At 47.2% G+C, this 23859-nt stretch overlaps 9 protein-coding genes across 9 annotated transcripts; 3 read left to right on the top strand and 6 right to left on the bottom strand.

The window, feature by feature from the left end:
* Positions 1 to 2685: 2685 nt before the first annotated feature.
* BO85DRAFT_422600 (endo-1,4-beta-xylanase) lies at positions 2686 to 3897 on the bottom strand. The gene has a single exon (XM_025657974.1). The coding sequence runs from the start codon at positions 3886 to 3888 to the stop codon at positions 2860 to 2862; it is 1029 nt and encodes a 342-aa protein (XP_025514649.1). The 5' UTR covers positions 3889 to 3897; the 3' UTR covers positions 2686 to 2859.
* Positions 3898 to 6020: 2123 nt separating this feature from the next.
* On the bottom strand, positions 6021 to 7397 carry BO85DRAFT_460103 (U4/U6 small nuclear ribonucleoprotein PRP4; the record flags this gene model as incomplete). The annotated part of the gene is made up of 4 exons (XM_025661697.1): positions 6021 to 6398; positions 6472 to 6767; positions 6816 to 7138; positions 7201 to 7397. The coding sequence occupies 4 exons, from the start codon at positions 7395 to 7397 to the stop codon at positions 6021 to 6023; spliced, it is 1194 nt and encodes a 397-aa protein (XP_025514648.1).
* A 2084-nt stretch (positions 7398 to 9481) lies between these two features.
* Positions 9482 to 11296, bottom strand: BO85DRAFT_469414 (putative amino acid transporter (Mtr); the record flags this gene model as incomplete). Its single annotated transcript, XM_025662332.1, has 6 exons — positions 9482 to 10035; positions 10108 to 10340; positions 10407 to 10568; positions 10619 to 10810; positions 10875 to 11136; positions 11192 to 11296. 6 exons carry the CDS (start codon positions 11294 to 11296, stop codon positions 9607 to 9609), a joined length of 1383 nt encoding a protein of 460 aa, XP_025514647.1. The 3' UTR covers positions 9482 to 9606.
* Positions 11297 to 12108: 812 nt separating this feature from the next.
* Positions 12109 to 13153, bottom strand: BO85DRAFT_460101 (uncharacterized protein; the record flags this gene model as incomplete). Its single annotated transcript, XM_025661696.1, has 6 exons — positions 12109 to 12260; positions 12357 to 12444; positions 12520 to 12645; positions 12767 to 12833; positions 12885 to 13025; positions 13062 to 13153. 6 exons carry the CDS (start codon positions 13151 to 13153, stop codon positions 12109 to 12111), a joined length of 666 nt encoding a protein of 221 aa, XP_025514646.1.
* Positions 13154 to 13742: 589 nt separating this feature from the next.
* BO85DRAFT_439243 (2-keto-4-pentenoate hydratase) lies at positions 13743 to 14522 on the top strand (the record flags this gene model as incomplete). Its single annotated transcript, XM_025658703.1, has 1 exon — positions 13743 to 14522. One exon carries the CDS (start codon positions 13743 to 13745, stop codon positions 14520 to 14522), a length of 780 nt encoding a protein of 259 aa, XP_025514645.1.
* Positions 14523 to 14641: 119 nt separating this feature from the next.
* Positions 14642 to 15977, bottom strand: BO85DRAFT_422596 (SGNH/GDSL hydrolase family protein). The gene is made up of 3 exons (XM_025657973.1): positions 15771 to 15977; positions 15046 to 15681; positions 14642 to 14989 (listed from the first exon to the last, which is right to left on the bottom strand). Exons 1-3 carry the CDS (start codon positions 15963 to 15965, stop codon positions 14753 to 14755), a joined length of 1068 nt encoding a protein of 355 aa, XP_025514644.1. The 5' UTR covers positions 15966 to 15977; the 3' UTR covers positions 14642 to 14752.
* Positions 15978 to 16488: 511 nt separating this feature from the next.
* On the bottom strand, positions 16489 to 18742 carry BO85DRAFT_373928 (Hsp70 family protein; the record flags this gene model as incomplete). Its single annotated transcript, XM_025656105.1, has 11 exons — positions 16489 to 16691; positions 16748 to 16861; positions 16925 to 17115; positions 17170 to 17187; positions 17238 to 17335; positions 17383 to 17482; positions 17546 to 17904; positions 17966 to 18010; positions 18061 to 18518; positions 18547 to 18638; positions 18690 to 18742. The coding sequence occupies 11 exons, from the start codon at positions 18740 to 18742 to the stop codon at positions 16489 to 16491; spliced, it is 1731 nt and encodes a 576-aa protein (XP_025514643.1).
* A 194-nt stretch (positions 18743 to 18936) lies between these two features.
* BO85DRAFT_520839 (uncharacterized protein) lies at positions 18937 to 20306 on the top strand (the record flags this gene model as incomplete). The annotated part of the gene is made up of 4 exons (XM_025665167.1): positions 18937 to 19110; positions 19169 to 19646; positions 19698 to 19810; positions 19866 to 20306. 4 exons carry the CDS (start codon positions 18937 to 18939, stop codon positions 20250 to 20252), a joined length of 1152 nt encoding a protein of 383 aa, XP_025514642.1. The 3' UTR covers positions 20253 to 20306.
* Positions 20307 to 20784: 478 nt separating this feature from the next.
* On the top strand, positions 20785 to 22764 carry BO85DRAFT_398964 (MFS transporter; the record flags this gene model as incomplete). Its single annotated transcript, XM_025657080.1, has 5 exons — positions 20785 to 20881; positions 20953 to 21198; positions 21255 to 22049; positions 22113 to 22286; positions 22336 to 22764. The coding sequence occupies 5 exons, from the start codon at positions 20785 to 20787 to the stop codon at positions 22419 to 22421; spliced, it is 1398 nt and encodes a 465-aa protein (XP_025514641.1). The 3' UTR covers positions 22422 to 22764.
* Between the last annotated feature and the right edge of the window lie 1095 nt (positions 22765 to 23859).

The following is a 23859-nucleotide window of genomic DNA, read 5'->3' as shown; positions in this document are numbered from 1 at the left end:
AAATTGTTCGGGAGACAAAGCTTTGGGGTAAATCCCCCAACTCAAAATCATTCAACCACGTTGTGTGTGTGTGTGGCAAACCTGAACACGGCACCTCGACGGAGCTGGTTAGGGGAATCCGTAGAGAATTTGCTGGGTAGCAGCCATTGCAAGATGATTTAACAAGCGTGGCAAATGAGAATTGTTACAACTCAGGATGGGGTCTCTACTGAATAATTACCAAGGAATCCTTTTTCCTAACTATAATCCAGAAATTGCAGTCTCATGGTACAGTCCTTAGTCAGAGCCAACTGTCAAATATATAAAAAGACTTGAAACAGAGAGTTCATTCACAGGACTGACTCCCTGATCTACCTTTCTGAGCGAGGCATGCACGGTTTCAAGGACCTACTAATCAGGAAAGAATTAGTTCTCAAATGATTGGAGTATTTAAAGCTGTTTCAATACGAGATAAACCCCGATAATCCTGACCTGCATTTCTCACTTCCTGGCAGACATGACTAGATCAGAAACGTCACAGCAATTGCACATGCTCTGACCGAGACAAATGCCAGCCAATTGAGCTACCAATACTCGAAAGCGGCCGCGGGCTCACACACACCAGAATGTATCTTAAGCCTCATAGTACTCCGGCTTGACTCGTGGATGTTTCTGTTTCCTTGCCAGTGGCTCGACTTTGATTGCCGTTATTTTTTTTTTTTTTTTTTTCCGTCACAGTGTACGACAGTCCATATTATCGGTTTTGGAGTTCTATAATTTCACCCGCATTTGCACATCTTTCCAGAATATATATATATATATCTGGCGAGCGCCGAAAGTTAATTTTCGAAGTAGACGAAATCATGAGTCTGCTACTTCGTAGCCGCCACGAGGGGATTGTGATGTCAGCAGCTTTGACGCAGATAGCCTCTTATGACCAGTGGCAGGCAGTCCGTGTTATGACTCATTTAAAAAAGAAAAAAATAATGATTGTACCTTGCTTCCTCGCAATGATGCTTTCAATTCATATCTGCTGGTTTTTATCAATTCATAGCCGACCTGCGGCAGTACATATATAGTTCGAGGATTAATGCTTGGCACTCGTGATCAGTATCGCGAGATGAATCGGTTTATTGAGGAGAAAGACATCAAGCCCATTTTGGATGATCAGGTCTTTGATTTTAGACAGACCAAGGAGGCATATCGGTATTTACAGCAACAACGTCATTTTTCAAAGGTTTGCATTCGGCTTTGGGGGGGGGGGGCAAGCGGGTAATGTCTACTATGCTGATTTTGAAATGTTCGTTTCGAGATTGAAAGAAGCTCTCTTTGTGCTCGTGACCTTTCATTAATGACATTCCTGTGTTATCTCGTTCAATGTTCTCATCATAATTTACTAGTATAGATGGGATGGTCTTCGACTCTATAACCACGGCTGACTCCGATCCTGTGGCCCAGAGCAGCAAGAGGGCTTGGAATGCTGGGTGGATCGGTTGAAGGACTGGCAGAACTGCGGAACGTCGAGTGCCGGATTCTTCGTGAAGAAACCATCGTGTTTAAGCATGACGTTGAAACGTTCCATCGGCATAACCGGGAAATCCTCAATGCGAGGGTTGTGGGTAAGACCGGATGCCATGAAAATTGTCAATGAAGATGACATACACTGGGAAAGAGTATAACTTACTGTGCCAAAGAACCATATCCTCATCCTCCACAGTATCATTGCAAGCAGCCCACTTCTCCCCGCCTTGTAATTCGGTAGTTATAATGGTTTTGATATAATTCTATAGTATGAAGACCAGATACATAGTTTATTAAGATATATTTTACAGTGAATAATAAAAACAAGAGAAAATAAAGGAAAAGAATATAATGAAAGAATACATATATTATTTACCTAAAACACACAGCAGAGCAAGTGTAAAATAATGCTTAATATAACAGCCTGAGTGCGAACCACATGGTCAAGCCTACATAGATGGTTGCCTCAACATTCAACCATGATGAATATTGAAGTGCAAAGATCGGCCATCCTAACACGGGTTAATGGATTGTTGCTCATAATCATACTACCATACTACGTCCCATTCTAAGTTACATGCTATTTTTGAGCCATGTGGAACCTCTTGCGGCTATACGAACACGAACGGGGACCTCAGAAGTCTATGCGGGAACGAACAAGCCCCCTGATTCGATGAACCCGGTTAAGCTCTGCATATCCGTTAGAACCACTTTGTCGATGGACTAGGCGAAATTGCCGCCCGACCTTTTCTACATGGAGAACAACGGCTTTACACTGTTGGATCCTTAAACTTTGCTGGAAACCGGATGATTACCCTGCAACGCCCATTTCATTGAAATAAGCCTGGGGTCGTGCTGTAGGTGGGTTGTGCCTACCAAGTGCGCAGTACGATGTTGCTAGCATGGAAAACTGGGCAAAATTATGCAAATAGAAGTGTCTTAAACGATTTATTACTTCAATTTCGAAGTAATTGTATGCAAACCGCAAGCACCGGTATGAAGGCGTGTCTCCTGGGTTCGGGGATGATGGTGTATTTCGATCAGTATGTTTTAATTTAAGCTCAGCAGCCGTTATAGCTTCTGAAAAGAACTCGTTACAGTATGAGGAAGCAAGTATGCACGTATCCTTTGAATACAATTCAAGGTAATCTATTATAATCTCTTAGGTAGTACAAATACAAAGCTGCTGGAAAAATAATCAATCTAAGGCTGTCGACAGGCCTCTTGGCTAGAGAGAGTTCTGAATCCGGAGTGTTGAACCTTCCGTGAATACAATCTCACCCCATAGCATCAATCCTCCTCGCACAAATGCAGACGGGGCCTCCAAACAGAGCTTCGGAAATGAAAAGCTATTCGAACTCAGTTGGGGCTTGTTTTGTTATCGAAGCTGGTAAGGGCAGTGTGAGTAGCGTAGAATTCACCCTTGGGGTTGTAGTACTCGTCGAACATCAATGGCTTTGCGCCCTTGATCCAGGTGTAGGCGTGCTTATCGGTGAATCCCCAGAAGGTAATGTCGGTGACTCCAGCGTCGAGGGCCTCAGTGAGGACGGAGTTGTAGATATCAGTTTCGAGGGTGGTGTTCAGGGTATGGACATCCATCTCAGAGATGGCTACCTCCAATCCAAGAGAAGTGTAAGATTTGATAATATCCGTAATCACCCCGGGGATCGGAGCTACTTCGGTAACGTGCATCTGTAGAGCGATTCCGTCGATCGGGACCTTGTCTGATACAAGTCCGGAGACTAGATCGTAGAGCTCTTGACGCTTACCGGGAAGCGACTCGACCGAATTCTCGCTGAGAAATAATTTCGCGTCTGGGCCCGCTGCCCTAGCGATATGGAAGGCGTCTGCAATGTATCCAGGTCCAAGCACCTTGTAGAAGTCATTGACCTGTAGGCCGCCACCCATAGTCTTAAGAGCCTCGGTGACAACGTCCCACCGATCCATCTTGCCGGCGTATCGATGCATGATCGCTTCAAAGTGAGTGACCATGGCGGCACGGAACTGCTTGGGATCGGTGATGTTGAGGAGGTAATCGGGGTTGCAGCAACTCGAGATGAGCCCATGCCCCTTTACCACCATGTCGTGCTTCTCCGCAAAGCTGACGAGGCGGTCGGTCGCGTTCCAATTGTAGTGGCCTGGGGTCGGGTGTATGAATGTCCACTTCAACTCATTCTCGGGAGCGAGGCTTTGGAACTGATCGGCAAGGACGGTCGCAAACAAAGAATCATTGAGATAATTTGGATTGATAGCCCCGGACCCAATGAGGACACCCTTGCTTTCTGCTACCTTCTTCAGCGGGCTGGTGTTGGTCTTGGTGAAGGCATTTGCTCCTTGGCTCGCGGCGAGCAACGCAGTAATGAGGGTCGCGGCACCAAAGGTCTTCATTGTTCTAGTTGAATGAAAGTACTCTTATCTTTCCTGATATTTTGCAATGAATAGCATCCAACTGCAGTCTGCTGGTAAGGGTATTTATAGGTCCTTCAGACGGGACACATGGCGTCGCAATGCCGTGAATATAGTGGGTCTATCATCGTTGTGCCCGTTGCAGCGGGCGATGAAGACGGAAGCTTGGCACCTGTACGAAAACGAACGCGCCTTTTCATTTGTTGAACCACCGTTTCTTTTTGCCACGAGAAGCATTCCCGAGACTTTTTGACCAGCAAGAGATCTTGAATCCTTCGTATACTCGTACAGAATACACTGCCCGGGACCCACATAAGGTTTTCAGTGCGTGGTGTCTCCTGTTTTTCCTGCTAAGTTTTAAGCTAACCCGACGATCTGCTATGGCTATCCCTGGCTCTAAAAGTTAATTTCACTCATGATAAGAATAGGAAATGAGTCGTACAGCTTAACGAACTTAGTGGATGTTTAAGTGGCAATAAATTGAATTCTCTGAACTAAAACTACAAGTTAGACGAAGAAGCACTCCAGATTCAGTTGCCAGGTCTAGAACATCAACATGCTCTCCTAACCGATTTCAAGATCGAAGGAGAAGCTCATATGCCCCAGTAACCGGTCATTCATCATCTTTATTAACAGGCCAAGTCAATGAACACATTATCATGTCTTAGGATATATTTGATATTATCGATGCTTATCCTACGAACCCGGGAGAATAGGTGGGTCAATAGTAGCAAAGTATAATCCATCTAAAGCAAAATAAAGTTAGTTCGGTGACTTTTTGAGTTTTGTACGTCGCAGTAGTGTCTTCTTTGTCAACAGTTTCAGGAATGGGAATGGTTGAACTGCAAGTAAGATATAAGACGTCTGGTAGATTAAAGGCCTTTCAAGAAGTGCATCAAATCTAATTTAGAACATTCCATACTTGCTTCATGCTTCTCCCAGCCGAAATATCTGTTAACGCGAGATTTATAAAGGTACAGCTTACGGTCCTGAGCATCAGAGCAGAAACCCATCTTGTAGTATAGTACTAAGGGGATACTGCCAGTAGTATAAATGCCGAAAGTGTACCTATGCTCATGTCCCCTGTTCAATTTAAGAATCTCTTCATAAGGAGTAGGAGCCAGTCCGAGCTACTGGGCATATATACGCTTCAACCTCGAATACTGAGGCGACGTAGCTGCAACCGCCAAGGTCAACCCAGCCCAGGAAGGAGTGTCCGAAACTGACGAGCACCACCGGGATTAATCCCACAGTTGGATTTGGTAAAACATTTTCTTGGAAAATATCGCGATCGCACGGGCTCTCCTATTACTATTACTGCGACCAATTCGAAGTATTCGTTTAGGCTTAACGAACACAACCGAGCCTGCGCATGTTTTCTAGATCATCATCATCTAGAACCCAATATTAAATATCACCCTGAAGCCCTGGGAACACCGTCAGAATTGCATCGGAGTAGAGTACTGAGGGACTACCATCTCAGTTGACAACCGTCTTCAACCGAAGCGTCGGAAGTAAACCAATGTTGATCTCGGATCGGCTTTCATATCTGACGTATTTGATCCCGTGTCTAACTATCTCAGCTCCACTCCTCTTCTATATCTTGTCCTATCCCTTCCTGCCTGGAAACCCTGTGATATGCTAAAAGTTGGAATGACATGCTCACAGGGATAAATGGATCTTCGTGTGTTCATGGTAATCCGACGACCATTTGTCTGGAAGCTTGAGCTTGAGTATACGAGCAAAAGTCATGTCAAATACAAACTCAATAATTCAAGCATTGTTATTAATTGTTGTGTAACTCTCACCCTGGTGCTTCGTTAGTGCCAGGTGGTGGGGTTTCGTAGTTGACAGACGACTCGGAGTGACTGTCTCCCGTCAGGTACTCTAATAGCTGTGTTGTACGCTTGGAGAAAGGAGTGTAATATAATCGATAATCTGAGATTTAAGCGCCTATAAATTATTCTAGTCTTTATTGGCTCTATAGGAATCACCCACATGGTCACCGGTGCCAAACAGAGACTGAAATATGGCTAAATTTTCTGGGTGGACTCACCGAAGGCTGACCAAAAGGGGGCAAGAAAAAGAAAAGAAAAATAATGGCAAATCAAACTTCAGTGCGGAGTAGTCCTTTCCCGTTTTCCTCGTTCAAGTCCCTTCATCAACCACTCATCATACAAAAGCTCCAGAGCTGTCGGTCGGTCAGAAGGATTCCATTGCAAAGCCCGTCGAATCCACCGCAGAAACCCGTCTTTGTCTTCGCCTCTGATATCAATAGCCAAAGATTCCAAGGTAATATCAGGAACGGGGGCTAATCCTTTCCAGGTGCCGGAGTTGTCCCACAAAACAGAACTGAGATGACTTAGTTCGCGGAAGTCGGGTGGTGGACAGCCTAAGAGTGCAACTAGTTCTGTAAGGTGGACACGATCATCAAAAATTCCATCTGTATTTCTGCCTTTTATGAGTGTGGTTGAGCTCACAATGTCCCACGCCTTCAGCATACAGATAAGCATATTCTCAATACCAGCAACCTGAAGGATTGTCGTATGAGGGTAATGGACTTACAACCATAGCGACACTCCAGATATCAACTTTATAGTCCCAGTTTGCTCTTAGAATCACTTCAGGCGCCCTGTAAGGATCTGGCATAATGTCTTCGTTATGCTCCTCATCGCCGAGTCGAGCTTCGCCAAAATCACTGAGAAGTGGTAGTCCGTCTCCAGGAGGGAAGCGGGACGATTTGTAAATAGTACGGTCTTGAAGCACCTTTCGTGCTGACGGCATTCTTAGCTCTTCTTCCTCAAATTCGAAAAGCGCCTCTGGCTTTGGCGTGGGAAGAAGCAAGTTCTTCAGTTGAAGGTCTAAACAAATTAGCCTCTCGATATCGCTAGATAAGAAGGCATACGTACCCGTGTGAATCACACCAGCTACAGAATGCAAGAAATCTAACGCAATGAGTAACTGTCGGATGCATACTTTCATATCCTCAAGAGTTACCGCATTTCCAGGAAAATATTTCAGCAGCTCACTCGCACTTATTCCTAGAGGTTCGTGAACAAGACAAATATGTTGCCCATGGCGACCCGTGATAATGAAATGATCGAGTAACTTTCGAATGAGACTTTTACCTGGATGTTTGAACTCTGCTGAGTTCATATGACGATAGATATTCAGTTCATGGTCTCTTTTCTCACCTGTCACGTATATTTTCAAAGCAACATAGCTGGAATTTCTGTAGTACATTGTAAATGAAAGCTCCACCCAGAAAGTAGATGATAGCCTAGATGTACTTACACCAAATCACGACCAAACCATACAGTGGAAGTGACTCCATAGCCTATTTTGGCTAAAACCTGATATCGGTTGTTGAAAATTTCCCCCTGTTGGATGGGATAATATTTCTGGGCCTGATATGTTGGTAATGTCTCTTCTTCAATACGTAAGGATGAGTCGAGTAATTTGAATCCAGAAGATGGAAAGTTCCGTGGCATCGATGTCCACTGAGGGGAGACCAAAGCTCTTTGTTGTGGGTACCATCCTGGGTATTTGGATATGTAGAAATATAACGGGCTGCAGGACGTAGAGAGCAGTGGTCGCTTTGAGGTCAGCCAGGTTCGAGAAGCAAGAGGATTGCGCTGGTATCTCGAAGACCGGTACATTAGGACCCTAAATTCAAAAGAAAGAAACTGAGAATAGCAAAGGTGCAGCTGGAAGGGAAAGAGAAATGACTATGGTATTTGATCACTCTCCAGAAGAAGCTGGAGGTATACAGTCCCTAGGTGAGATCGTGGAAACCTCTGGAGCATCACGTGGAGCTTATGGCATAGGCAAAATTTCACCATTAATTATCTGCATTTTATGGAGTGTGATGAATTTAAAGGCAGTTCACCTCCTAAGTCCCACTATTAAATCTACCTGATGTACGGGGTGTTCCTGTACATACTACCTCCCGACTACGGGATAGAATGTGACATACAAAACATTTATTGTTATAGTCTCCCAACATCTGCAATCGAATTCCTTCCTCAAGCACAGATGGAAGAAGCACTATGCCTAGCTGTTTATAAACCCTGCAATGCGAGCCTGTGCAATATTCTCCGCAAACCCACCTTCTCTCCCTTCACGAGAAGCGAGGAATTTCCACGCCTTGTCCTGGTGGATATGGATTGTACCAGTACGAGTTCCTGCATTAGTCTTCAGTCCCACTGTGACAACAAGGCTTTGATCCTCTCTATCGTTAAAAGAGAAGTGAGCCTTGGAGCCTCTATGCGATGATATTAGATGACTGGTTCAATTGAAGTACGGTGATGCCTACTGAATTTCTCCCGTAGTGATCTCTGGAACCTAGAAAAATCAGCGCCAACTATTATGGGCTTGTGATTAAATCATCTTACATATTTCTCAATTAAATTGCAGACAGGCTTCGTTGCATCAATCCATAAAGGGCCTTCTATAGTGCCATTGGTGATGATCATCTCCTCGAGAGGAGCTCCAGTGTATTGCATCAGAGAAGCAGAGGCCTTGTGGAGGCCCCTCGCAAAGTTCCGGCTCATAATGATAGTAAGGATTAGAGTCTTGGTTTTGTAAGCGCCGGGTGTAGAGAATATCGGAGTACGTAACCTTTTATGCCTTCATATTCTATGTATTCTCCCGAAAATACCGTTTATACTGTACTTCTTCCCATCCTCTCCGTTAACACAAATCAGGAATTTACCAGTCTACTCTCATTTATTTTTATCTGTCCAGCTGACTGACATGGCACCATTTAAATCCTGAGGTACCTCAACGTAATTGAACTGTTGATTTTAGTTTAAAATGGAACTATAATGTTGATGACCCTAGTCGGGGTGTATCTCATTCCTTAGGATTTGACTTCAGTGCCTGTGCATTACTACTAATTTGAAAGGTCACGCTACCTGCGGCACAGCAGATTTTCTGGCTATGTTTCGCTAATTTTTTAACAAAATGGGCCTACAATACAATGCATTATTGGATCTTTCCACCGCGAATCTGAAAGCATGGGTTTCCGGCATTGAGACGTCATGGTCGACGGATAATTTCTCTTTAGCACCAGGAGTAGCGACTGGAGGTACGGAGGATTTGGTTTAGAAGTTTGCTAATCCGTGGGCTAAATGTACAGTCGACTATTCCGTATCTGGTAAACCTCCATATTGAAACAATAGAGACAGAAAAGGTTAAAACACGTCCCCATTGACGAAGCCGTCACATTTTGACTGAATCGAAACCTGAGAAGGTAGTCTCACAAATCCCTGTACTAATCTCCCTTCGACCATCTCCTGCATAACTAGATCATGGAATTGTTTCACTCACGCCAGAAGGCTGTTTAAAAGAAGCATATAAATATCTGGTCCCACACACAAGGGGTAGAGGCCGTACCGACGCAATGCTGTCAAGAGATCAGACTTGCTCTCCACCCCGTGGAATCAGGCCCGAAAACCCGCTGTATGTGCCGTTAGCGGCTCGCAGAGATCTGGGTGCTTTGAGAGCACCAAAGGCTTGGAACAGGCTCCAGTATCTTGAGGTTGAGGTCAGCTAGCTTTGTTACACCTCTGGTAAATACGAAGTTCAAGTGTATTGCTGGTATCTGTACCTCTGTCTATAGTCCTAGTATATTGGTCATGTACACACATATCGTCTCCCGAACACTAATATATCTTCCTCATGGGTCAAACCAACCCATCAAACAGAGTTAGAATTATCAGCACACGAGAAAGCAGCTGACCCTCCACTCTCAGCATAAGACGCCATGATGTACTCAATGGACCCGTAAGTTCCCGCAACCATCATAAAGGATCCGATGAGTATCACCAACACGCTCCACACCACTTGGAACATCCACCTTTTCGACAAACGCGCTGCATCCTTCCCCTTCCTCCAGTTATCGTACAACCACATAGCACCCATTGGTTGAACGCAAATAAGCGGGCCAATTAAAGCACCAATGAGCGAAACCAGTGCATCGAAGATGGGTATTGTGCTGGCAATGATCCATGCGATCACGATTATTCCGAAGGTACAGCTCAGCCACGTGATCCAGTGCGTGGGCGAGTTGCTGGTGAGGTGGCGCGAGCCGCGGAGGATATTGACAAAGATGAATTTTGCGGGGATCTATAGTGTTTTGCAACGAGGTATGGTTAGCACGTTGGGGTCTAGGTCGCATTTGGGCTGCGTTGGGCTTACATGTGCAACGATTGTCAATGTGACTAGGAGCCCGGGTAGTGCAAATGCATAACTGATGATCTTTACAACTCCACCGGCTGAACCAAGGGCCGGTGAAGAAACGTAGGTACCGCAGTAGTAGTAGACAACTCCGCCGATTATGGAATATACGGCTAAAACGCCAGTTTGGCTTATGACCACGGCTTTGGTATATTGGTGAGGGTCTCGCATTTCGCTAACGATGGAAAAGAACCCTGGAGGTGATGGATATTAGTGTGAGGTAGCATACAGGGAAGAAGCAAGCAGGGGATTTAGCTCACCCGGGATTCCTGTAAAGGAGAATAGGAGGTTCGATACTGCTGCAATTCCATCCGCAAAACTGGGATGTCCGACGGCCACCCAGTCGGAAACCCAGGGCCCGTCCGTTTTGGGCGCGTCAGCGGGGCGGTCCTCTATACCGACCGCGACAGTAACGATAATCACTGTGTAAAGTCAGTGTATCATGCATAAGACGTGTCGATGGGGAAAGTACCGGCAGTTAGAATACATGGTAGGCCCACCCATGCAATGGTGGTGATGCGACCTAACGTTCGGATACTACAGAAGCAGAAACCGAAGATGGCTGCAACGGCGGTGAAGACGGCCGTGCATGTTGCATGGGTAGACACAGCGTTCAACCCAATGGAAAGACCGAGAATTGCAGAACCGCTAGTAAAGACGTAATCTGCATATGGTTAGTAACTACTATTGGCGTTATATTACTTCGACTATGTGATGGGGTCACGTACAAAGGCAAAATGCGGCTGAGAGGACCCACCTGCCAACCGAGCCAAACATGAGTGCACCGGCATCGTCAATGCTGTACACATCGCGGTGGTTGATCTTGAAGGTGCCAACAATATAGCCAGACCAAGTAGTGATGCAGTAGATTATAAACAGACAAATAATGCCCGGGACCATGCCCAGAACATCCAGAGCGGATGGGATGGCGAGGACGCCCAAGCCAATCTGCGTCTTCATCATGAGGATGACGGTTCCTATGAACCCGACCTAGCGGAATTAATCAGCTTTTGTGACTTTCTTAATGAGAACTGTTTGAATAAACATTGCGAAAGTTGGGACCGTGCTCCGAGATCTCTCCGAACACATCGTCATGGACGTATTCGGGTGGCTGCAGCACGTCCTCAATGTCTTTTTTGTCGACGTCCATATTGAAAAGGGATTGCTGAATATTTCCTGGAGAGAAGAAGGAAGATTCCAGCGCAGTGAGAAGGCCATGGCGACCCCTTTATAACAGGTGTTGGAAGCCGGCGTAGCCAATGACGTCGGCGCCAATACAGAGGCACAGAAGACGATTAATGCATCTCGGATCCCCCGCATTTTTGGTCGAAGTGCGGCAGCTGAATGCGGTCTTGATCAACAAGCTTAGCCTTTCCCAATACCGCATATTGTGGGTCGTACCCCCGCAGATAAGCCGACGTTGGCGTTGACAGAAAAGCACCCTCGCAAAAACCCCCCAAGATTCGTACGATCGGCTGCCAACCCGAGATTTGCCGAGTGTCCTCCTGCTGCTTCGCTTATCGGTTAAGATAAACTGCGGTAGAAAGAGGGATTAATCGAGAAGTAAGGCTGAAGATTAGACTCAATCACGGTCAAACCCAGTATGATTGATACAGCTAGTAAGTGAGCTAGCCAACCTGCACAGTGGTCGGATAGCCATGGTAACTCTTGAGGAGCGCTCTAGGCAAGCAACGAAAGCAGCAACGAACGGAACGAACGCGAAGCAAATGAGTGGATTGAATTGAGCTATCTAGGAGAGCGAATCAAAGCAGAGGTGCTTTGTGTGGGCGGCCTGAGCGCAGCACGTGACTAGCCTACATGAATGCCTCAACAGTAACCAATACGAAACTGCCAGAAGGATCATGCCATGGACGGGAAGAGAATGGATCTATTTACCAGAATGTTAATTCGCTGGCTGACCAAACCAGGCAACTATAACGTACTGCCAGAAACTGTAGGCACCTATGCAATCTTCTGAATCTGCGTCGAAATTGATTCGACGAAGAACATCCGATCATTGAGAAAATGTTTCATCACAGGAGTTTCGTATGGCCTCTTGGCTAACACGCTCCCCCTCTTCTTCTTTTTTGATGAATAAAACGTCCCTCCACGACCTATAATTGGTACACCGTGTATTGAGTGTAGAACTCAATCATGTCACTGATACCCGCACTCCGACGAGGAGTCTCTCTGCCACTTCTGTCGGAAACAAGTGACCATGCTGAGGTGCTCGCGGCCATCAAGCGCCTTGAGTGCCCGGCCTTCAGTGCATCTACCCTGCATGACCGCAGTGGTTCTCTATAATCCGAGACAATTGTGCCATTACTGTAAATATGCATACACGGGGTGATCAACATACCATAGCTGGCCCACGAAATTCCATAGTCTCCCACTAGGCGTCCTGAGCGCCGTCTCTCTACTGGCAATTTCAGTGCAATCTGAAATAAATATCACATACACAAGCGGGAAATTATCATGACACCAGGCGATAACCGGGAGCTTATCGTCCGGGGAAGCAATATTGACATTCATTATATGTTCGCGTTGTCATTCCGAATCGAGATGTTGATCCTGTTAATCAAAGTCGTCCATTGACGGAATGAGGTCAATTTCCAGCAACCTCAGATGTCCGGTCGAGGACTTCCAGAAGCTTCCTGACATCTATTTTGAAAGGAACACGAGTATGCCTATTACGACAGAAGCTTCTCATTGAAGATCTGGTCCAAAATCTTTTTCACCATGGCTGTTCGGGAAACAGCGGGAATGGATCTGTGGCCGCGTGGAGTGGCATGTTGTGTCCCTCTAGCCGAGTTTGCTTCATCGTGTAGATGGACATTGGGGGTGGGTTGTTCAGACGCTTTGTTGGATCGACCAATTCCCTCTTGACGATCTTTCCTCCCGGGACCAGGGATTACGGCAGGTCGGAAGAAGGCCTTGTGGCCTTACTGGTTGCCAGTCCAATAACAGTGGGTAGCTCAACCTGGATGAATATTGCTGAAAGAGCCATGTCGAATAATGGATCATGTAATGTTGTCACCAACTTCAACGGTGAACATGTCGTTATTGGATACTACCTATGAATATGTTTATATAACTCGGATTTGTGGTCCGAACCCTGATGACGGCGCGTGATATCTCATTATGGTCCATTGCTCGTATGAATAGGTTTCCCACAGTATCGACTCTTCCGAGAATTGGAAATGACTATTAGAAATGAGACATTGCCTTTATCCCGTCAGAGAGGCAGTATGAAGAAATCCGATTTGGTCTATGAAGAACCCGATCCCTGACATCTGTGGTGGCTGTCCTCGGCAGCACTCGCGGCAGCACCCTCGGATGAAGGTGGGGGTCTCGGCTTCTATCCGATGCTTATCATAGAACGTAGGGCATTGATCATCTCGGAATCGGATGTGAGTATCAATCATAGTAGTAAGAAATACCGGGTAAAGAATTATCACAACACCATTATTCCGAGATGCTTCCATGGAGGCTTGTCAATTAGCAATCGGTTCTTAATGTCCTTGGTGCCATGCCAAAGTGCCACTCTCCATCATTAAATTCTCTCCATTCTTCGTATTTCTAAAACACCCCTCAACATGTCTTCTATCGACCTTAACGACGTGGCATCTGCCCTTCGCACAGCCCTAGCTGAAGCAAAACCCATCAACCCACCAACCAAGACCTGGCCCAGCCTCACCCCAGACGATGGCTTCAGGATCCAAGAAATCAATTCCAAGCACAACGTCGCCAACGGCGACCGTCTAGTCGGATACAAGCTCGGCAACATTGCAAAAGTGATGCAAACCGCTTTCGGTCTTGACCATCCCGACTATGGATTCCTACATGCAAAGTCATTCATCTACGAAGGCACACCTATCCACCTGAATAAATTCATCAAGCCGTTCGTGGAACTCGAGCCTGCTTTCGTTCTGAAGGGGCCCCTGAAAGGTCCTAATATCACCGTGGCAGATGTCATCAATGCCATCGACTATGCTATTCCTGCTATTGAGATCATTGACTCCCGCGTGAAGAACTGGGCGATAGATCTGCCGGATACGCTTGCGGATAATGGGTCAACTGGTGCTATCATATTGGGTGGAACGCCGCGCAAGCTTACCGACCTTACCCTTAATGATACCCGTGGTGTCTTGAAGCATAACGGCAAGGAGCTGATGACGGGAAATACGAAGAATGTTCTTGGGAATCCGATCTCGGCTGTGGCGTGGTTGGTGAATCGGTTGGCGGAGTATGATATTGAGTTTCAGGCAGGGCAGCTTATTATGCCCGGAAGTTGTCTGGAGGCTATTCCTATGGAGGTTGGTCAGTGGACATGTACGTTTGAGGGATGGGGGACTATCGAGTTCGATGTTGTGTAGATCGTCACTAGGTCTCCTAGACATACCACATTATTTCTTGTTGCATGAAAACTTCTACAATCCAATGAATGTGAAGACTTATTATGGGGTCTAATTAATGGCTTCAGTGATCATTGTGTACTGCTGGTAAATGATATATTTCCCGTAAATTTCCTGATCCCCTTATACCTCTATCTCGACTACTCGTAGACTGCATCATCGAATCGTATATACTACCTAAGTCATGAACTCTACGACCAATATGTCGCATACTCACTCTCCCCCTTCACTACCTTGATAAACTCCTCCGCAATTATCTCATCCGTCCTCTGCGACGGATGCAACTGATCATACCAGAGAAATGAATCCGGATTCGACAGCGTCTCACACTCTGACCCCGCGACATTACAATGATGAATATAGCCCGTGACATTCGCCGGCGCTGACCCATTGAGATATTGTTGCGGATGATAGTAGATATCGGAGATCTGCCCACATCAGCAACCATCACACCTCAACCCCTCAAGGAAAGAACTGAACTCACCAACGAATACATATCCATAACTGCGACCTTCGCCCCCGGATACCTCTTCCCAACGACCCACTCAAACGGCGTCCGATAATCATAAACCTGATTAACGGTACTCACCTGCTCCCACATGCGATAACTAATCTCGGTGAAATTCCCCGACTTATCAGGCCAGTAATTATTCGCCCCAATGCCCCCATTCTCCGGCGTCGCATACAGCGGCGCTAACTGCAACGGCACCATGTTCATAATAACAAAGTACTTTCCCTTCGCGGCTTTGTACACGCCATCGAGGGCATTGAACACGCAGTCAACGTAATCCGGGATTGTCTTATTCGCGACCTGCGAATCAGTCAGGAACGCGTAGTTACCGAGATCGTTCGTCCCGATCCAGATGGAGTAGATTGTGCTGTCTGGGTCATTTTGGAGGAACTTTTCTCCCGTGCTGGGAATGTGATAGGCGTTGTCCGCTGTGAAGGCCGGGACTTCGTATTCCAGGACGGAGGGGTAGAGTCCGAAGGAGGTCGTTCGGGGGGTTATTTTGTTCGAGCAGGAGGCGCCACTGACGGCATAGTTGTACCGGTGGGATAGGTGGGCGTATTGGTGCACGAAGTGACCCCAGATATAGCCGCCGGAGGCGGATTGGTTTGTCTGGAGGTATTTGTTAGCGGTGTATATGATATAGGTGTTTATGTGCATTTGGAGGTAGAGATAGTGTGTGTGGTGTCTGGGGAACATACAATCGGCTCGACCCAGCCCACTGGCGGCGCCGACCCATTATGGTTGATGAAGTAGCTAATTCGCGTATCATCCGTATAGCTATCACCGAAGGTGACCAAGGTTTTAAAATCCTGGATGCTCCATTTTTGGGTGGACTCGGCGAGTGCCGCTTCCAGCCCTAGGAGAATGACGCTGACGCAGCGTGGCAGACGCATTGTGCACTGTCGGTATGGCGTATGCGAAGAGAAAGTAACGGGGGATGCCCCCTCCTCTTTATTACAAACATTGAGCACGGATTCGGCCGATGATCGATCGCATTGATGTGCTCTGTTTTTATCCGGATGCGGAGGTGCGGGTAAACTCCGCTCACCGCAACACGACGCTATTCGCGGAAGATCTGCGTCGGGGTGGCCAATGCAGGTGTTTATCCGCGTTGTTTGCTGCAGATTTGGGGTAGTTGGGTGGCTTGGTGAAGCTGGGGGGCAGCGAGGGGTTTCTTAAATTTGATTAGCTGTGTAAGATCGTTTGATGGGGTCTGCGAGGGAATACAGTCAAGAAGTAGACTGTATAGACGCATGAATTTATATGAGAGCGGCAATACTTTTAAGCTATTAATACGGACTTATTGGACCTGTTTATAGACTTCGAATAAACTTTCATATGGCTACGCTAGCTTAAAGGAAGAAACACAGTCAAGTATCCTGAACACACCGCAGTCGGAGTGGCCTAGTGCAGCTTTCATTCAAAATAAGTAGCCTGAACCTCCCCGTACGATTGGCCATTGAACTCCAGCTCGAATTTTATTGAGGCGGACCCCGGGGTCATAATAATGTAAAATTGAACAGTGTAGTAAACCGTGCCTTTGCTGTTCGTGTGTTTTGTGAAGTATTGAGTTGGTACACTGCTTAAATCAGTTGTCAAGGTACACAACTGGTAGACACCTGCATACTAATTAGCTGATGTACCTCTGTGGAACATGAAATAGTCAGTTGCCTACTACTATCGCTACGTTCTGGTGCTTCACTGTGAAGGCATATCTTTAGTCTGCTTGTAACACTGGGCGTTCTGCCAACAGCAACGGTCATGTCAAAACCCATCCGTATGGGTTTTCCTTCGTGAATCTCGTCGCCCTACAAAGTGATGAGCAACAGTTACAAGGTTCGCGACTGAGTACTTGCCTTGTGAATATACCAAGTCATCATGTCGCGAATATACCACCTTTCCCTCAAGTCATCCCAGAATCTCTTTGCGTCTGGAAACTTAGCCAATGTCTCGGGATTATTTGTTTCATGCCAAATGCCATAGTGGCATCGAGCAATTCGGTTGGTAACCTGGTTGCCTCCCAAACCGTATCGGACCGCACCACTGGGTTAAGGTAAGCAGGCTGCGCCAATACCCTTTCTACCTTAAGAGACTCACAGCATCACAGCAGACCAACTAGTACTTGTTAGCTTGGTCATTATAGAAGACATTCTCTAACTTCTTACGAGTTTGGTGGCTGCATCACAACAATGTCACTGAATGTTTCCTGAATACAGTGATAGAGGTACTCGGATGACCCGAATCCTCCCACCAGAAGGATCGCCTACCGGTAATAATCAGCCACGCTCGTAAATCAACTGATGTACTCACCTTCACTGGCATATTCTTGGCTCTAGCACTATTGACCTGGTGAACTATTTGCACCTTGACTCGGTCGACAACCGGATTGAAGATCTTCTTAATCTGAGCACTATAGTTCTAGAGTTCAGCTTCGAGGCGCGCAGGGATGCTTCGATGATGCAGATTTACTCACCCCTCCAGCTGAAGAAACCCATCTTGTAGACCTATTTTGGGGTTATCCTTCAATCCAGGCAGAGGTACAAAATGTGTCTCCTCCTCAAAGTCCGGGTCACTCGCAAAATTGGGCTTGATTTGATCTTGCCAATACTTCAACGCCAATTCGGAGGATTTTCCACTTAGATGTTTATCATTCACCAGGACATTGAGAAAAGCCTTGAATGCGGCATCGAGCAGAACCGATCCACAGATGTCACCTGCTTTTGTCAGCCGATTTAGATAGCGTCTTGGCTGGAGGAATAGCATACCGCTGCCTTCAGATACCTCCTCCAAACACAATGGAGACACCGTCTTCACGCAGTATGAGATGAGATCCTGTCTTGTTCAGCCATGATAATTGTAAGATAGTCACCCATGTGGGGATAGGCTTAATTACCACAGTACCACCACCAGCATCGCATACTACGACAACATCGTTGTTCTGCATTCGACGTCAAAAAGAAGCTCTTCTTATCGCATACCCCAACTTACCTCGATGGAGTTAGGTTGAATTTCATTGAGACAGTACAAAGCTGCCGCCTCTGGCTCCGATACCAAAGTAATATCCTTCTGAGGGATTTTGGCCCTTGAAGCAGCTTTCAAGGTCGCATCCTTTGCCTTATCAGACCAAATTGCCGGCACCGTTAGGACATACTTCATTTCCATCTGCTCGGCTGCTGGGCCGAAGCGCTTCTGGAGAAGCTTTTTCGTGTGGTCAACCAGTCCTGTCAGATACATGCCAGTCAAAGTAACCGCTGGTATGCGCGACCTTTTGAGGAGTCCCGCATCTATCAAAGATGCTACGTATCCTGAATTCTGGGGCTCATCTAATAATAGCTTCATGCCCCGGATATTATCTTCAACAAGGTAGTTGGTTTGGTAACCCCAATGGACACGCCCACCGCATTTGATCGCCATGGTGCTAGGGACTTTAGGTGTTGTCCCTGTTGCTAATAATCAACAGATAGTTTTATGAACGTATCGAAAGACGCCACAGACGGTTCCCAGCTCCAGGCCACGACATTATGATTTCTGGCTTATCTGGACAATCTCTCAAAGCCCATGCGACACTGACAAATATTAATTCCCCGATCACGATTGGGTAAATAATTATCTCTTACCCACTATAAGTGGTGCCGAAGTCAAGTCCAATGACGATACGAGGATTCGACATATTTGAGACACAGTAGTATATTATCGTACAGATACGAAGAAGAAAATGTTGAAGTGAAAGGAGGGGTGGCAGAGCGGATTTAAGGAGCCGAAGCGAGATGGATTCTGTCATTACCATGCATCACTTCCGTCCCCATAGTCACGATGACGATTAGCCAGAAGTGATGAAGTCAACGTTGGCGAAGACCTTGGAGGATGAATTCAGCATTTTACACAACGGCAATTACCACCATGGAGCAGTTCATCGACATCGTTTCCCAGTACTTCCCCATGCTTGATGTCCTTCGCAACATAGAAACGCCACGAAGACTTGCTGCCAACGGCGAAATGTCGCCTCCAAAATCGTCACCTGTCATACATCTTCTTCGCGTGAGTCGATTTCACAGTTGACGATGTAGTGATGACATCCACATGCTCACATTCCCAGAACAACCCGGAATTATACAGAGGGTTAGAAAAGGCTGCGCTGGCAACGGGTCACGTAGAAGAGGGCCTTCGGCGTCAACTATACCACGCGCAGCAGTCTAAGGAGTCGATGAGATTAGAGCTGGCTAAAAAGCAATCGGACATCCGATCACTCACGCAGCAGATACAAGCTCTAAATTTTCAGCCAAACGTTCTCTCTGACGACGATATCGCACAAAATATGAGACGGCTCCTACAGCGACTTCGAAACTGGTCCAATACCTACTTTCGCGACTTGGAACAGCTGAACAAACTCAGACAGCATCTCGAGCACAATGGAGCAATGTTTGTACCTCGAGGCCCACATGAGGTTCGAGCGTTTATCGCCTCTGTCGTCAGCCAGATTCTGTTTCAGCGCATATTCAGTTTATACCTACTAGGGTTACCCAATGAAGAATCGGGAAGATTCGTGTCTATTGCAGAGACACTACGGCAGAACTGTATGACTTCCGATCTATTGTAGGTCAAAGTGAGGCTGACCTGAACCCCAGGCCCCGGGAATACTGAGCATCACTGGCGCACGGCCACAAGCATAGCTGCGGAGAATCTTGGAGCAAAGCGATATAAACATGGTGGCATCTCAAGTGGAGATAATGCTCTCGCAGTACTATTCCGTTGAACCGTCCACCGTGGCCAGGCGCTTGCGTGCCCTTGTGCAGGAGTGTATGCAGTTCAAGCGCGATCTAGATCGTCAACTGAGCCGCTATCATTTCTTTCGCAGTGCCTTGAGAGATAACTTTGCCCCGGATTATATGCAGCATGCTATACCTTTCCAGGAAGTTGCAGGTCGTGTTCAATGCACGCTGTGGCCCGGCTTGTACAAAGAGTCAACGAGCGGAGCTCTCGTTGTAGTACCAGAGACGGTCCTGGCTACGAAAGATGCAGAAGATCAGAGCCCAACCTGTACAGAGGTGTCAAACACTCTGGTTCCGGGTTTGCAGGACGTGTCAGACCACCTATCGGACAGTGGGGAGAACATCGATAATGAAGGTGTTTCCTGCAGGGATTTGGCCTTTGACATTGAACTCGGAGGGGATACTGTGTGAATGCAGGCCTCATTCCATAATAATTGAAATAGGCTATAGTCATTTATTCTTGACGATCATAGGCTATTTGCCGGATATTAGAGTCAGCCTCAATGGATTTTGAGACATAAATAGTAGATAAACCCCCAGTGGGCTGTTGATGCCTTGCTGCCTGGGAGCCTGATACGGATATGCCCCACCCGCAAAACATGTTCGAGTTCCCCTGCAAGATGCTTGCTTCTCCCTGCAGTCAACACGAGCCCTAGGGTAGATACCCACCAACAATGACCTGCATAGGTTTATGTTGGGACACCTCCATGCATGGCCCGAAGATCATGGGAAGCGGTGTATATCATCCTCATCTATTACTCCGTACTCCGTGCTGAATGATTAATAAGTAACCCCGGCTTCGGTTTCGGAATTGCTAGCCGCGGACTCCGATTGGGGTGCCAGCTAAGGGCTGACACCCATCCCTCAATCCTTATCAGCAGCGCTCCATCGCAATGTCTTCTCTGCCTCATTCCCAACTGGTCTGCAGTTGTACGACGGCACCATGACTTTCTCCGACTCCAAGGGAGGCGCATGGGGCCAGCAATGGCGGTCATCGCCCCTTTTCATTGTCAGCGCCATGGCGATGGCCTTGTTCACTGGTAACACTCCAATTGACTGCGTTTGTCCTACTGCGAGGAATTCCGCTTCTAATATCTGTCGCCTTATCTAGACACCTTTCTCTACGCCTTCCTCGTCCCCATCCTCCCCTACGTTCTCGAAAACCGCCTTGGATTAGACGTATCCCTCACCCAGCGCGTGAGTTTCGCTCTGCTGTCAGAAACCGCCATCGCTGCTCTCGTTACAAGCCCTTTCATTGGCCACTATGCCGATCGCATGTCCTCCAAGCGAATCTTGCTCGTTGGATCGCTGTTAGCTGCGTTGTTTGGGTCCATAGTTCTGGCCTTGGCGACATCAAGTAGGTCTCTATGTCGCATATCTCTGGAATGTTGGCATACTGACAATCATGCTCAGCATTTACTCTCTTCGTGGGACGTCTCATTCAAGCAATTGCCAGCTCCTTCATCTGGGTGGTTGGATACGCCACGATCGCGGACAATGTGCAACCGGAAAATCTGGGCAAGACATACGGGGTTATTTCTCTGGTCGTAGCAGCAGGTACCTCGGGGGGTCCGATGGTTGCGGGCATTCTTTTCGAGCTGGGCGGATACTGGGTAGCATGGTCTAGTGCCTTTATTATCCTTATCCTCGACATTATTCTCCGTCTGCTCATGCTGGAAAAGCCGGACGTCCAAGGCGACACGGACTATTCTAGCAATGCGAGTGTCGCATCGGACCTTGAACGCGCACCTCTCCTGAGCAGTAATCCCGGCCTTGAGGGCGACATGGCGGGCTGGAAGTTTTATGTATATATTTTGCGGTATCGCCGCTTCGTCTGCGGCGTGATCAGCTATCTTTCCTTTGCTGTTCTGGTCTCCAGCTTCGACACTACCCTTCCTCTTCATGTTCGCGATGTCTTCAGCTGGGGTAGTTTTCCTGCTGGTATGATGTTTTTCGCCCTGCAAGGTCCCGGGATCCTTCTTAGCCCCATCTGTGGTTGGCTGAAAGATCGGGTCGGGACACGATGGCCTACCACGGTCGGCTTTTTGCTTCTCGCGCCCGTGATGTGGGTGATCGGCATGCCTGGTGACGAGCGATTCCCATGGGCGAATGAGGGCGACCGCGGAAAAATTATTTACGCTGTCGGTGTTACTGTGGTGGGATCAGTGTCCTGTCTGCTGAACGGGGCCGGTACAATCGAAGCTACGGGTAAGCACATCTTCAGCAGTACAGAAAGGATAATAGTATGAGCACAACCTAACGCAAGTACAGTCACAATTGACGAAGTCGAAGCCAAGCACCCTGGCATCTTTGGCCCCAACGGAGGCTATTCCCGTGCTCTGTCAGTAGCCAGTATGGGATGGACGCTCGGAGCATTCATCGGGCCCATCATCTCCGGCTACATCGCCGAACAGGTCGGATACTACGAGATGAGCTGCGTTATCGGTTTGTCCCCCTTTCAATCCCATTTTTGAGGCAACACTAACAGAACTAGCAATTGTGTGCCTTCTCTCCGGCGTCAACACTTTCTTTAACCTAGACTCGAAAGTCCATTTCGACCGTGTGGCGGAATCCACCTAGACTAGACCTACTCTCCGACGCGACCGTCGCGCAGACTCGTATATACCCTGCCGAGATAAACTCCCCGGTTGACCTACATGAAACGGTCTATTGACGATACATCCAAAAGTGTTTCTCCTTGCATATACGAAAAGTTCGTGCTTCTTGCATTTAGCGTTTCAGGAATATGATAGCATGAGAGAGATCCAGATTTAAAGTCATCATTACATTACATGTGAAGCCGCGCATCCGTGCGTCGATATTATATCAATCATTCATTATCTAGCGTTGTCCAATATTTGAGGTGTCTAGACCCTACACTTTAGCACGCCAGATACGAGACAAGCTATCCGTGCGCAGCACCTATCTACCATTTCTCGTACACCCCTAATATCCAAGATACGCATAGGCCTCTCCCCGTCTCGCCGGTATAGATGAAACCCTTATCGGGACCTGCTAGATAGTACAGGTCCAACGTGATACAGCGCGACTCAATCATAGGTCCAATTTAGTACTAGTAGGGGACCTTACGTACGCTCGGACCCAAAATTCAGTAGGCCCTGTCGCCTTATCTCTATGTGTTGGGGAATAATACATCTCACATTTAATATATTTGACGTGATGGGGATACGTCAACTGTAGGAGGTGATCTAGGTTGGTCTGTTGGGTTGTGTGCGGGGTCGAGATACGAAATTATTATGCTTGGCTTGACAGATATTGCGGCTGATTCGACTCTGTTGAGTACTCCGTCCACGACGTAGTGATTAGGATATTGTTGGAGTAAAGGGGTACTATTGTGTCATGCTAGTTAGTGAAGAGTGCATCACACCGGAGTTTGCTGTTAGAGACCTTACTATGATGATTACTAGTAGATTCATTATGATGCACGGAGTAGTACTACCTCCAAAAGTATAGATCTAGACCTATCTACCTGCGTGGTAGTATCACGAAGCGAAACAGCCTAACTAGCCACGAACAATAATAGGCTACTCATATAGGGAAATACCCTCCGCCATGCGGCATTTACCACAGATCGAGATCCCCCATGCCATCTGCATCTGCATGGAACTAAGATGGTTGATGATGAGTACATCCGGTTCATATTGGATAATAATAATCATCGATTCATGCATGGGTATGTTAAGCCACGTCCTCAGGATGAACTAGGCCTGCCGATCTCGCGATAGAGTTTGATGACAGTTACCGGGGTGGGGATATACCTGCTCTCTTGTCCTGTCTCTGTAACCGTTGAACCTATAGAAGGTAGCTGTGCTAGGCACTAGAGGCATCACGAGACGGTTATTTGCGTACGTGTGACAACGACTTTCCGCCCGCCCGCCAAGCGTAGCAGGGATTTTGGACTTGCAGATCGTCAGTGTCGGATATCGGGTGCGAGGTTTCGCTCATCTCTGGCTATCTGGGCGGATGCAATTTCCGGGTATGGTCATGGGTTCCTTTC

Source organism: Aspergillus piperis (genome assembly GCF_003184755.1).
Source record: "Aspergillus piperis CBS 112811 unplaced genomic scaffold BO85scaffold_11, whole genome shotgun sequence".
Classification (NCBI taxonomy): domain Eukaryota; kingdom Fungi; phylum Ascomycota; class Eurotiomycetes; order Eurotiales; family Aspergillaceae; genus Aspergillus; species Aspergillus piperis.
The sequence above is the reverse complement of the archived record's forward strand: the minus strand, read 5'-3'. Positions and strand labels throughout refer to the sequence as shown.